Source organism: Pterocles gutturalis, unplaced genomic scaffold, assembly GCF_000699245.1.
Source record: "Pterocles gutturalis isolate BGI_N339 unplaced genomic scaffold, ASM69924v1 scaffold36981, whole genome shotgun sequence".
Lineage (NCBI taxonomy): Eukaryota > Metazoa > Chordata > Aves > Pterocliformes > Pteroclidae > Pterocles > Pterocles gutturalis.
In genome coordinates, this window is record NW_010106969.1 from 18,279 (window position 1) to 32,336 (window position 14,058).

Consider the following 14,058-nt stretch of genomic DNA (forward strand, 5'->3'; position numbering starts at 1 on the left):
TGTATTCCCCAAAATCAGGAGGGTCCGAGGGCTGTTTGAGGAGACAGCCCAGGCAGCCGGTCCCACACACACACACCCAGCTGGGAATAAATTCACTTTTTGTTTATTTTTTCCAACTCAAGTGGTTGCTCACACCACCCATAACACCACGGCGGTGAAATCATCTTCCCGTTATATCCCCGCTCGGCCCCAGAAAGCTCAGAGGAGCACAAACGGAAGCAGAGGTGGTTTTGGTTATTGTTTTCCTCTTTGTCACCCCTCTGAGAGGCACGGGAGGACGGGTGGCCCCGGCCAGGGGTGACGCCTGGAGAGGTGACACCCTTCCCACCGCTGTCACACGCTTGCACAGGATGCGCCGGGCTGGCAGGTTGCTCCTGGCGCTTCTCACAGCACAGGATTGATCCTCGGAGGCATTTCCAACAAGCCCTTCCAGAAAACTTTCTTTGCTCCATTTTTTTTAAGACTTTATATAATTAATTAAAACCAACAACAACAAAAAAGGCATAAGAGCTCCCTCTGCCGCTGTCCGGGTTCAGGCAGGAGAGGGCTGGGCTGGAGGGACCCGACGGTAGGGTCAGCCCGGCGATGCTGCTCCAGATATTTGCTGATGTTGCCCTTAAACACAAGGGCCACAGGGGATTCAGAGGTTTTTTCCAGGGCATCCTAGGCCAGGTGCTAACCAAAAGGCTGGAGGAATGTCCCCTAAAGGCTGGAGCACTTCCCCTAAGAGGACAGGCTGAGAGGGTTGGGCTTGTTCATCCTGGAGAGGAGAAGGCTCTCGGGAGACCTTATAGCGGTCTTCCAGTGCTGAAAGGGGGCTACAGGATAGATGGGGGGGCGCTGGATCAGGGGGTGCAGGGACAGGATGAGGGGGAACGGTTTGAAGCTGAGAGAGGGGAGATGGAGATGAGATGTGAGGAAGAAATGTTTCCCTGTGCGGGGGGTGAGGCAGTGGCCCAGGGTGCCCAGAGAAGCTGTGGATGCCCCATCCCTGGAGGGGTTCAAGGCCAGGCTGGATGAGGCTTTGGGCAACCTGGGCTGGTGGGAGGTGTCCCTGCCCATGGCAGGGGGTGGGACTGGGTGGGCTTTAAGGTCCCTTCCAGCCCAAACTATTCTGTGATTCTCTGATGATCTTGTCTCTGCGCTGGGACAGAGCAGGATCCAAGCAAAGTCCCCATCCCTTCCTCTCTCCAGTCCAGATCCAAGCTCCAGATCCTAATTAAACCAAACTTTGGGGCACAACCCTGCAATTTAAAACATGAGAAATCAAGGGCTCCCACACCCCAGAGCTTTGCAAAAGGGTGTTTATTTTTTTTCCTTATCCAAGGAGATTTTAGGTGAGGTTTTGGGTCGGGACCTCTGCTCGCAGGTGGGTTTGGGCACCTCCCGCCCACCGGGCTCTCGGATGCTGGGCAGCGGGTGTGGAAGTTCACAAAACCAGAGGCAGGTTTGGTGGGTGACACAAATTCCTTCTGAAACAGGGCCAAGATGTAAGGGAAGGCTCTAACAAAATAAAAAAAAGCAAAATAAAATCCAGCTACTAGTTAAAAGAAACGTATACGGAGTTTTAAACTTTACAGCAGAGGGGATGGATGACAAGCGTGGGAGGTCCCGCAGGGGTAGAGATTCTATCTAACGGGGGAGAAGTCATACAAGCTGTCAAAAAAGGGCTGGACTCAACATGGGTACACTCAGTAGGAAACCGTGAGTAACTCCCTCAACAACTAAACCCTCCTTTAATCTGGAAACATAGCAGTAGGCAAGAGAAGGCAGTATGTCCTGTGGCCGAGAAGCGAGATGACTCATGTACTCCAGTGGTTACTATGGAGTTGTTTACACATTGCTTTGTGATTGAAAAAAAGAGAAAAAAAATCTAAAGAACTTGCCCAAAATGAACTAAATGGAAGGAGGTTTGCGCAAGCCGGCAGCATGAAGAGCAATAACTCAGCAGGGCAAGAGGGTCCAGAGGGATGAACCCACTGAGCCACTAATCCCCGGACAAACCAACTGCTTGTCCTGGGGCCAGAGGGTTGGAAGGTGGCAAGCGGGATACTGGGGTTTTGTTTGTTTTCTGGGTTGTTTTTTTTTTTTTTAAAGGATTCTGGGAAGAATATGAGGAATAACAGCCCACAAAACCCGACTTCTATATTGAGCAAACTGTTCAGACTTCTAGAGACTGGGATTCACAGAGATAAGAAACAGCTGAAGAGCATCAACGCGGCTTTTGCCAAGGGAAGTCCCACCCAGCAAATATTAAAGCTCTTTGAAATGCACAGCAAGCAGACGGGGGATGAGATGATCTCACATTAATAGCTGTTAATTGGATAATTTACAAATTAATAGTTTATGAAAAAATCCATAACAAAGGATGTAAATACAATGGGAGGTCTTGTCCCAGGGGAGGGTCACCAAAGGGGCTCCCTTGGAACAGATCATTCTTGATGAAATTTATGAGGGTTTGGATGCCACTAAGTCCTGAGACAAGTTCATAGCTGTTAGAAACGATGACATAGATAGATGCAGTCCTTGAGATCCTGCTCCGCAGATTGCCAGACTTTAAGCAGTTGCAAGAATGGTGCATCGTTATTTTAGATCACCTTTTCCTTAGCATCCGCATCATCAAGCAGGGTCAGAAACTGGATTTGGAGCTACAGTGACCCTTGGATGACCCAGAGTGGCCACTTTAATATGAACAAACCGAGCTATTTGAAACAGATATAGTTCATCTGTGCAACAGATGTGTGTTTATATAGATATATATATATATCTCTCTCCATAACCTACACCCTATGTCCCTGAGCTTCCCTGCCTAAAATCATCTCTGCTGCCCATTTCTACCTTGCACCACACTACAGTTTGCTTTCTGGGCTTTAAATACTGGATCCTCCTCCTCCTCTTTCAATATCCCTTAGGAAAGTGAGATGCTTCCCTTCCCAGGCTCTGCTACAGGGAAACCCAACCATCCTCCTCCCCATCTCTGGGCCTCCAGAATTTAAGAGTTTAATTAATCCCCTCCTGGGATTTCAGCCACGCTCCCTGGCTGGGGATGGCAGGTTTGCTCTGGCAGGCTGACTGCCGGCCCTTCAAGCATGCAGAGCTCAGTTAGAAGGAAGCAGAAAGCAAGCAGGACAGAAAAACCCTTCTGCTTTTACCTGAGGATATAAAAACTGCTTGTTGGATGCTTCACTGTGCTCTGAAAGCCCAGGAGGCAGCTGTAACGCTACCAGAGTCTGCTGTAGGATCGTATCTTTAGGAGAGTCAGAATGAATCTTTTTTCCATGAATTTGAACTTGGCCAACTCCACACACAGCCCCCACAGACCTGCTGCAGGAGATGCTGCTCGTTGGCAGCACAAAGCACGCCTCGCAGAGACCTGGTCTTTCATCTTCAATTCAAAATTGAAACCTGCAGCACGCAGGACTTTGCAGCAGAGACACATACCCTGGGCTTGCAGGAACCTGCTGCTCTAAGGAAGCCCTCCAGCTACAAAGATAAATACAAGCTGAGCCTGGGCTCAACCAGGTGCCTAATTCTGAGTGTAAATGGGGCACCTGGGAGAGTGCTGCTGGGACCGGGTGCCCACGGTCACCCCAGAGCTCATTCCATACTGGGCAGCATGGGGGGAGGCTGGCAGCCGTGTCCCCGGGTGCTCTGCACCCCAGGGTCCCTCCTGTCCTTTGCCATCCCACTTGGGAAGCCACAGCCTGTCTGCTGTAGGAAAAACGCTGTCTTGTCCCCTGCTGCCCCACTGGCTCCCCAGGGCCAGCTCCTGCCCAGCGATGGACCTGCTCAGCCCCGGCCCACCCAGCCACTGTGCATTTGCATATGTTTTGCTCCTTGTTACCCCTCTTGAGAAATGGGGACAACCCCTGCCAGCCTTTCTGAGTAGCATCACAAAACCATGTGTAACCTGGCGCTGCTTGCCCCGGTAAAGTCTCAGGCACTGAACTGGGATTAACCCAAAACATGCAAATGCTTTAAAAACAGTGCCCCAGGCACAGGCTTGCTTGTTCCCGGCACTGGCTCACTTTCCTTCCCAGGCATCAAAGCACCCTCCAGTCCTGGCAGGGCATTTGAGTCATCCCCAGCCCCGCCAGGATAAGAAAAGAAACGAAGATGCTTGGAAGATTTGGGAATCCCACATCTCCCTACATCCCAAATCTTCTCTTGCAGCCCAACTGCTCAACCACCTCCTTACAAAGATCCTCCTGGACATGAAGCCACAATGTCCTCCTGGACATCCTTCCCCCAGTAACACCTGGGACCTTGCTGGGACACATCCTGGCAAGCATTAACCCCTGTCCTGGAGGACGCTAACTGCTCCTGGCACTGTAGCGTGAGCTGGCGGCTTTTGAGAGGGGAGACCCTGGACCTTCAGCGAGCTGATCCAGCAGGACCCCAAAAGCAGTCTGAGTCTGTCTGGGGATTTCAGACCTCTCATTCAACGCAGCGTTTCTCTGCCGTGTCAGGCGGTGCACACAGAACACCCCTGGCCTTCCCTTCCCTCACCGGATGGGCACCAAATTAAGTCGGAGGCAGGTTCCACACAAATAAGATGTGAAGCATCTTTCCAGGGCCAGTGGGAATCTGCGGAGCTCTCTGCCGCAGGACACTGCAAATACTAGAAGTCTGCATGGGCTCAGAAAGGAATCGGTCAAATTAACGGCAGCAAAAGCCATCAGGTGACACAGAGGGAGCCACAAACCTGTGGGGGTACAAAAGGTGTTCCTGGAAGCGTGACTGCGAGTTTGCCATTTCCATACAGTGCAAGGCACACGGAATTAGCTACGGCTTGAGACAAACTTGGGTTTGCTGGGTTCAGTCTGAACCAGAGAGCCACTCTCGCAGCTTCAAGACACAGCTGGGAGCACGCATACCTGCTGCGAGGCGAGGAAGAGGCTGTCCCCACTGCAGTACCCAAAGGCAATGCCTCCCCCGAGAAATAAAATGAAATTCAAGCAGCTGAGCACTGCAGCCTGTGGCTGAGCAGCAGAAACCAGCACAGCACATCTTTGATGCCAGCTGCCCCGGGTCACGCGCTGGCACCAGAGAAGATGATAGGGAGGAACTGGAATCGCATTCAACACACCCTGTTCGCTTTCGGCACACGCAGGCAGATAATGACGGGCCCACGTGTCCTCTGTGGTGTAAAAATGCTGTTATCAGTAAAACAGAAATAGCATTTCCTCCCTCTCTACCCTTCGCCTGTCTTTATCAGGGTGGTGGGGAGGCTCCCAGTTTGCTGTGTGTTCGCAGGGTGGGAAGGGATGCCCGCTCCCAAATTGGGGCTGTTTGCACAGAAGCGCAGGAGGGAAGCAAGAAATTCCTTCCTGCTAGGAGCCCTGGAAGCAGCGCCGGGTCCCAGCCAACATCCACTCTCCTCACCCACATCCCCACTCCCTTTGGTCTCCCCGAAGGTCACCCTCCATTACTCCCTGCAGCTTTTTGTTTAGGAAATACCAGCTGGGATGTGCTGTCCCGTGCGAGCAGGGCTGGCCGTGGCCTCTGCCAAGCAGCTCCAGCAGACCTTTCCCTGCAGCCCTCCGGGCCCAGCAAGTCTCCAAGAAATTCGAGGAGGAAAAGACAGCCAGGCTCCAAGTGCCCGGGCCAGGCTGCCTGTGTGCACTGAGCATCCCCTCCTCGTCCCTCTGGGGCAGGGGGTGGCACAGAGGGGAGATGCACCAGGCAGGGCAAAACTGCCTCGAAAGCTTTTGTGTTTTGAGAATACCCAGATCCATCACGGTACTGTGTTAAAGCACAGGGCCAGAAAAAGCATCGCTTCTACCCCTGCAACCAGGCACCTTCCCGGGGGCCCGCAGCACCCAGCTGGCTGCACAGCACCATGTCACGGTGTGTGAGGACAAAGCAAGGCTGGGCTGTGGCCACAGGAGGGGACAAGACCCCGCTGCGGCCAAAGACAGAGCAGCTCATCCCTAGGACACATGGGAAGGATGAGGCCTCGTGCACCCCAAAGCAGACAGCAAATGTCCCCCAAGGCTCGTTCTGTCTCCAGTGCTGTGAGAAAACTTGCTGCTGGCCCAAGACACTGCCCCAAGGACTCAGAATGGCTCTGCCTGTACAAGGATGATTTCAAGCCCACCTTTCAGCTGTGTTTACAGAGTCCAGGGTGTACTTTGCTATTTCAGAGCAAACAGTGTTTTATTCTTGTTGCTCTTGGAGTATTTCTGCTTCTATAAACCCTGAAAAGCTCAGCCACCACCCAGGCCTGGAGGTGTTAGGTGTGGCCACCATTACACAGCTAATGCTCAAGAAACTCACTGAGCGTGGATTCCCCAGGCTCCTCAAAAAAAGCACATTCAGAGAATTTCCCCGGTTCTGTGGCAACTCCCACTTCCTGCTTCACAGGAAACCCCAGCAGACAGCGAGTAAAAACCAAATGAGGCTCACACGCAACTGGAGCAGCGATAAGAAATTTGGTTCTGATCCATGTTGCAGAGAAACACAATAAAATGCCAGCTTAAAGAAGCCAAAAGACTGAATGTTTGCCAAGAGGCTAAAAATAAGCCAAAGAGGGCTATATTTAAACACACGTACTAATAAATGCCTCTGTCCTTGATTAAATAAACTGCAACTTCCAGAAAAGCACTCTCCATTTTCCAGCAGTTTGGAGGGAGATTTGGCAGCAGGAGAACAAACATTAAGTCCAAAACTTTCAACATATTTTAAAACAACTGCCTCGTGGCTGGAGCTGTGCCGGAGTCAGAGCCGTCCCTCTGACAGCAGCAGCAAAGTGGGGGCCTGTGGGACCACAGCAGACAGGATTTCCATTCCATCATGCCGTACGGGCCAGCTGCTGCAGTTGTGTGTCCCCACATGGCTGCAGAAGCACCTTTACTTCTGTGGTTGACTTCATTTTGCCTGTTTACATTCATTCCTTGGAAACAAACCATCCCTTCCTCGTAAATGGGGACTACAAGTTCCCGCTCTGTGGTGACACGATGCTGCCACCTGCCAGGAGCGAGCCAGGGAGCTGGGCAGAGGGACCCTCCGAGTGCCCCCGGGAGGAGCCTCTTTGCCGCTCCAGCCGAGCCTTACAGAGTGACAATTATTTCAGCTCTGCATGGCAATGACTCCAGGATGCTTACGAAGAAAGTATTTGCACCGGGAAAACTGTCCAAGGCCCTTGGGTGAGAGCAACTGTGCCAGAGCTCGTTAAACAACATCATTTAACTTGACAAGTAACCCCTGTTAAACTACATTACAAGAACACAGTATATACATACAGCTCAGCCGTAAATCAGAAGGGCTATCCGGTCCGGTTAAACAAAGCATTATTTTAATTTCAAGATTTTATAAATACATATTTACAAAAGGAAGGTATCAATCCAAAGAGTTAAACAAATGTACAGCTCCCAAGTATTGCTACAGTACAGGGAGAGAAATTGTGTTACCGCAATCCCACAATTTACAATACCCATTATTCAAAAAGAAACCCCATTCTTAATTTCAAATACCTCATCCAAAGTTTACAATATCTGCCGCCGCAAAAGCACAATCTGCCTTGAACAGAATTACATGACAAGAAGGAACAGAGCCCTTTCATACGGCTTTTCACACAACACACACCAGTTTCTGCCATCTAAGCAAACACTGCAAGCCAGCATTTCGTGATCCTACAGAAGGCTTTTTTTCCAGCTTGCAGACCCCTGGGGCAGCACGGATTAACGACAGCACACTGCACGGATTCAAGAAACGTAAACCCTTGTCAGTCCCGTTCCCCGTGACCCTGTGCTGGAGAGGAAACGCCCTACACCCTCCTGGCCAGAGAAGACAACCCGTGGCACTAATGCATGCTACTGCACAGCACCGACACGACACCAGATGGCATCACTTTAACAGCATCAGCCAGACCACAAGGGCTCTCAGGTGCACTCTGTCTGAAATTGTGCCTGCACCCTTCCTCGGAAACTGGCTTTACTCTCGCTATGCTCTCCATACAGGTGCAGGTAGGGCTGTAGTGCTTCCCATAAATCCAGGGGTTTAAGATGTTACAGCGACCTCCAAGAATGTTTCAGATAAATAAAAGACCGAAGCCACTTAGAAGTCACTTTCTGCAGTTTCCAGGAGACTTCCATAATCTTTTCACTAAGCCAGCAGCAACATCTCCTTTAGGGGTCCTTCCCTGAACCACCTTGGTGCCGTTCGAATCACAAGAGAGATGCAGAGCCAAGAGAGCGCTAGCTAAACTTCCTAACAGAATCAGCAATGACCTCCAAGAACAAAATGCAGCAATGTCCACAAGTGAAATGATCAGAGGCACCAACTCCTGGAGGAGTTGGGGGAGTTATTGGATAACAGAAGGCTCGGCTTGTCCATGGTTTTTCTGGATGGATGTCCAGCAATTTTCTGTTCATTCATCCAGTAGTTCTAAATGTGTATGAGAGCCATCTAGAATATTTTTTAATTTAAAGTTTAGGCAAATTAATTCTAATTAATCCAACTAAATAAAGGATTTAAACACAAACCACTAGTGGAAAAAGTTGCTAAAAGCATTAACCTGAAGTCTTGCACAATTTATTTACTTCTTTTAATTCACACCTCACGTATGCAGCTCCCAAATCTCACGGTCAGAGCAACATTTGCTGTTGTTCACTACTGTGAATCCAGTCTGGTTGGAGGGTTCCACCACACTCAGGATGCTGTTTGGTCCTCTTTTGCCACAGTCTGCAGAAGGCAAAAAAGAAAAAAAGAAGGAGTATGGGAGAAGTATGTGACTCACTGCCATAATTCTGGGGCAAGACATTCATTTCTGCCAGAGATTGAGGCTGGTCTGGGCCTTTGGTTAACCACTGCAGAGGTACAAGCCTTCAGAACAACTCGAGCCACAGAAGAGGACAACCCCAGCACAGATTGCCAAGAAAGGTTTATCAATGTTTGAGCTTCTGATCACACTAATGGCAATAATTCCAGCAAACATTTGTGAACCTGCTGCAGCCAAACCACCTGCCCCAGAGTCGTCTGTGTAATACAGCCAGTCGCAGTTGGGAAACCTGGGAAAAGCAGAAGTTAAATGTCACCTGGAAGTGGATGGTTGAGCCGACTGCTGCAGGGACCTATAGAAGGAAGAAAACGCAGCGCTGAGGCAGAAAAGGATCTGTTGAGAAGAGCTGGCTGGAAGTGAGAAAGAATATAAAAGGCAGTGGCAGCCCTTTCGGGTAAGAGCCATGCAGCTGTGCACTGAAGGCAGCATCTCTCCAGACAGATGGTTTTGTGGGTAGCACAGCCTGAAGAGGAAGCAGTGCAATGAAAGCCATCATTTAGCAATGCACTATCCAAGAGAGCAGAGCTTATCGAAAGCTGCTTCACCCTCTGACCACTTTCACCAAGTTCCTTACTTCCATGACACCATATTCCAGTAACTTTTATAGCACTTGTCCATGGCACCAGCAAATAATATGAGCTCACAAGACACTGCAAACGGAACTTGATGCCAATAATTAGCAAGTTACTCTGTGACTTAACTAAGGGGGCTCCAATAAAAAAGGTGTGAAGGGTCCCACTGCAGAAAAGTAGCAACTTTTTTAGTCTTTCCTCTCGTGCCTAGGCAGGAGGGAAGTTTATGGACAGAAAGAAATATGACTGGAAGGTTTCCAAAACCCTGGAAATCTTACCTGCCGCAAGAACTGCTTTCCAAGATAGCTGGTCGCCATGCTCGTCAAGTTCTTTCTACTGCCAACTTTACACCTGATATAACCGTAAAGGTTGGCTCCCTGAAGCACCACTCCCATCACAACCACTGCCTAAGACACAGGAAAATAAAGTCACTAATTTACACCGCCTTACTTGTAACGTGCAAGATCTGTTACCGCATTGAGGGAGTCAACTCACCAGCCATTTCACTTTGAAAGAAAAGAGAGCGCTGAAAGCAAATATCACCCAGATCACAGGACAGGTAATTAGACCTAACCAGAAAATTCGAGATTCTGCTTCTGATGAGGTTTTACTCCTTTGTGCTGATACCTAGAAACAGAAAGGAAATGGAGATTAACAGGCTGCTCCACTGCATAGACCACATGGTCATTAAAAACAGTCCCTGTTTTTTGCCTCCACACAACCGGTTGCTTTCAAGATCGATTGCTACATTGCATGAAGATCCTTCTGCAACAGAAGATGTTTCCATTTAAGGGGCCCTTTTGTCAATTTTCTATCAGAAGCAGTGAAGGCAGCAGCATCAAATCCTCTTGGAACACTTGGGGCTAAAAGATTCAGTTTGGGAAGTATGACTTTACTGCATGGTTCAGTTAAAGCCCAAACAGGTAATGTTTTCTACCTCCAAATCACTGCACAGACAACCAGAATTTCACTAATCCTAGCACTGGCAGAACTAAATATTGATACTCTTAGGCATCAAAGTAGGGTAAATTTGTCTTTATACACACAGAGGTCTGATTCACACCACAATGTTGATTTTATAAAGCCTTTACATAGCAGAAGATCCCAAGCAAAGACTCACTTCTTCCTACAATAGTTAAAAAGTCTGGACTGGGTTAACAACTTATAGGTGAATTTACAGCATCACCAGCAGTTTGGCTACCTTCCCCCCCTCTCCCCCGAATATGTTCTAGCTTTTCTAAACTAGCACAGTGCTGAGAAAGAATGCGGCTGTAGCGAGTGCACAAACTCAGCTAGAGAACGGTTTAGGTTCAAGTCCCCTGTTGTAGTTTGACCCTGGCGAGCAGCAAACAGCCACTCGCTCCCCCACCCTGGGGATGGGGGAGAGAACTAAAGGGGTGAAGGGAAAAGAGACATGTGGGTTGATAAGAACAATTTAATAACTAAACTAAAATAAAATTGAAAATAATCATATAATAATGATAATATATACAAATGTACAAATGAGCGATACATGGTTACACTGCTCAGCACCCAGTGATCAAGGCTCAGCCCGATCCTGGCTAATGATCCTGGAGCAGGGAAAGTCCAGAAACGGCAATCCCAGAAAAGAGATAAGAGCCCGAGTGTCCAAGAGCTGACCGAGAGAGGAAAACAATCCAGGAAGACAGGGAGAACTTCTGGACAGAGCCTCATCTATATACCAGGCATAACATGCATGGGATGGAACAGACCATTGGCCAGTCTGGGTCTCAGTCCTAAACCTAAGGTCGAATCCTGGGCTGGTCACTGGGGCTGTGCTCCCTCCCAGCTTCTCCTGCCCCTGCAGACACGGGCACAGCAGAGAAGCTGGGAAGTCCTTGACTGTCCTGGCAGCAGCTCTGCCCATCAGTGTGTGATCAGCTTCTCCTCAGCACAAACCCAAACACAGCCTCACACCAGCTGCTGGGGAGAGAGTTCACTCTGTCCCAGCCCAAACCAGGACAGCCTACACTGCTGAGGACCTCCCATGTGAGCTGGGAAATTATCTTTACCTCACCCCAGGTCTGCATGCCACCAGCTCCACACAGAGGTAAGAGCTAGGGATCAGAAGGGTAACAACATGATGTGTTGCGAGGTGCCTGACAGACAGGACACCAGAGAGGTAGCAGCAGCCATCATGGACACAAAGGCAAAGCAACAGCCAAGACAAATGTAATATGTTTCTTCCTACTTCCCATAGTTTCTTACAGGAGATAAAAGCTATGTCGGCTGTTCCAAATTCATACCAGAAAACTTGTAGGTTACTGACGTGACATGGGAAACTTTCCTGCATTTTATGTGGAACTTTTAGGTTACTTACATTAAGCCATGATGAGAATTTTTAAATAATTCAACAATCAAAAAATTCATTCAGCAGCCCACAGGGAACAAGCCTGTGGTTACAGACCCATGGCTGGAAGTAAATGTCTACACCATGCAATCTACTATCACAAGCATAACTGCCAATTACCAGGGGTTTCATAAAACAGAAACAATTAAAACAAAAAGAAAAAGAAAATTAAAAAAAAAAAAGACATTTACCTTCCTGGCTTCAAACACCCAGTGACTCCTACCATCATCATCCACCTGGTTCCACCAGCGAAGGCCAACCATCAGTCGCCCTGTGACATTCTGAAATAGAAGAAATGCAATAAGCTTTATGTCTTCTGCTAAAATAAACCATTTGCCAAAATTAATCTGTTTGGGTTGCTATTTTCAATGGTGCTCATTTGCCTCACATTTGGGAAAACAAGATCACGTAGCTCTTAAGCCCACAATAATCTATCTTCTGATATGTCCAGTACAATAACAAATTACTGTAATATAAAGTGAAGTGTATTTCTGGTGATTCAAAAGTGATCTGACAATGAAGCCCGTGCTACCTTAAAAGAAAGTCTAATATTTGTTCTCCATCTGACTTTCAAGATGAAGTCAGGTACACAGAGATCTAAAAGTTATCATTTCATTAACACTTTGCAACACATCACAGTATTTGAAGCTATCTTGGATATCATTTTGTTGGGAAGGCACAAAGAAATTACTTTTTTTTGTGACATATCACTGTCTTCAATTATTCTTATATAGCAAGACAAGAAACCCAAAAAGCGTACAAGGAACTTACCTTTACAGCCCAAAAGTCACAGGACAAGAGGAGGATAATGGTCACCATGCAGGCAATAAAGCTGCTAGTTAAGAGCTCACAGAGCAGATAGACAGCTATCGCACTGACTCGAAAGAATAAGTGGAAAAATGATGCCACTGGATGCCTGGAATGAAGTACAGTACAGTCACGGCTCTTTCAGACAGCACTTGAAGCAATTTCAGAGAAATTACATTGTGAAGGCAATCTCCCCCCAACTCACAGGGGTCATCAGCACGTATCATGAACCCAGTGTGCAACGACTGCTGAAAATACAGGAAATAAACTGACCAGAAGCTCAACATAGGGAAGACACATTCTACACGCAGTGATATCCCACCTGCAGACAGAATTTGGGGTGGAAGGGGATAGGGAGTTTTAGCTGGTGTTCAAAGTAAGGCCATTTTAACAGGGTAAATTTTAAAAGGTTCTGAGAGAAGAAACACCAGAATGAGCTGGATGAAAGATCACATTTCTGAACAGGGCAGACTTGCCCTTCTTTCTGACTTCTGCAGTTTCCAGGTCAGAAACACACAGCACAGTGCCGAGGTCACCACAGCACCTGCGTGTGGACTCTGTGGCAGGAGTTTGGGCAGGACAAGGAGGCAGCTGGATCAGCTACGCCAGGACATGGTAGACAGTGTGGCAGCACTAAGCACAGCAGAGAACAAAGACTGGGGAGGAGACAACAGACTAGCCCAGAACCAGCACTCAACACACTGAGATCCTCCCGTTACAGAGCCATTGTATCAGTGTAGATCCCTTGCACACAGGAACACAAACACGTATTAAATGTGAGGGCACCCAGAAGCACAAAGGCACAGACCTACAAATTCCCATCGAGCTTCCGGAACTGGTGCTCTCAGTTATCCAGAAGTCACCCTCCATCACCTCTAACCAAATAAAGAAGGTATTTGCCATTTCATTTTTGATGTCACATGGCAGTCCTTGCTTCCTTGTGCTTCTGTCTAGAACTCATCAAGAAATTCCTTCTATGGCCACTGACCTTATTTTTGACTTTTTTGATCTCCTGGATACATCATCATCTGCATCAAAGAGAGACACATCTTCAATGTCATCATTGCTGTCCTAAAGCAGGGAACAGATGCAAAGAATTATTTCAGAAAAAAGAACCTGTTTTCAACTTCAAGCAGGGACAGCTTTGGTTACCCAGAAGTATTATGGTGTCACCTTAAGACCAAAATGAATTTGGGAAGAATGTGAATATTTAACCACATACAAAACAAAAAACACAGTAAATGTTTACATTTATGCTTATTGAAAACTACGTAAACTCACTGCATGAGTCCAAGGCTCCTTTCTGCACCAGGCAGTTAACTTCACAGCCCAGCCTGGGGTCTTTTATTCCTCATTCCTCTTAGAGGACTCATTACCTTGTACAAAAGCTGTTCCTATGTCAGGCAGCACATTTGCACCCTCCCCCATTTTAAGGAATATACCGGTGACAGAATCAGTGTACAGACGGGCTGCTCCTCTATCACAGGCCCTGCAGACCCCGTCTTGCCAAGTGCTCTCACCCACAA

General features: G+C 48.2%; 1 protein-coding gene across 1 annotated transcript; it reads right to left on the minus strand.

The window, feature by feature from the left end:
* Positions 1–8,652: 8,652 nt before the first annotated feature.
* On the minus strand, positions 8,653–13,603 carry LOC104472325 (Golgi apparatus membrane protein TVP23 homolog B; the record flags this gene model as incomplete). The annotated part of the gene is made up of 6 exons (XM_010087945.1): positions 8,653–8,685; positions 9,633–9,761; positions 9,850–9,981; positions 11,917–12,006; positions 12,497–12,641; positions 13,521–13,603. Coding segments are annotated over 6 exons (612 nt in total), but the record flags the coding sequence as incomplete, so codon positions are not given.
* Positions 13,604–14,058: the final 455 nt, after the last annotated feature.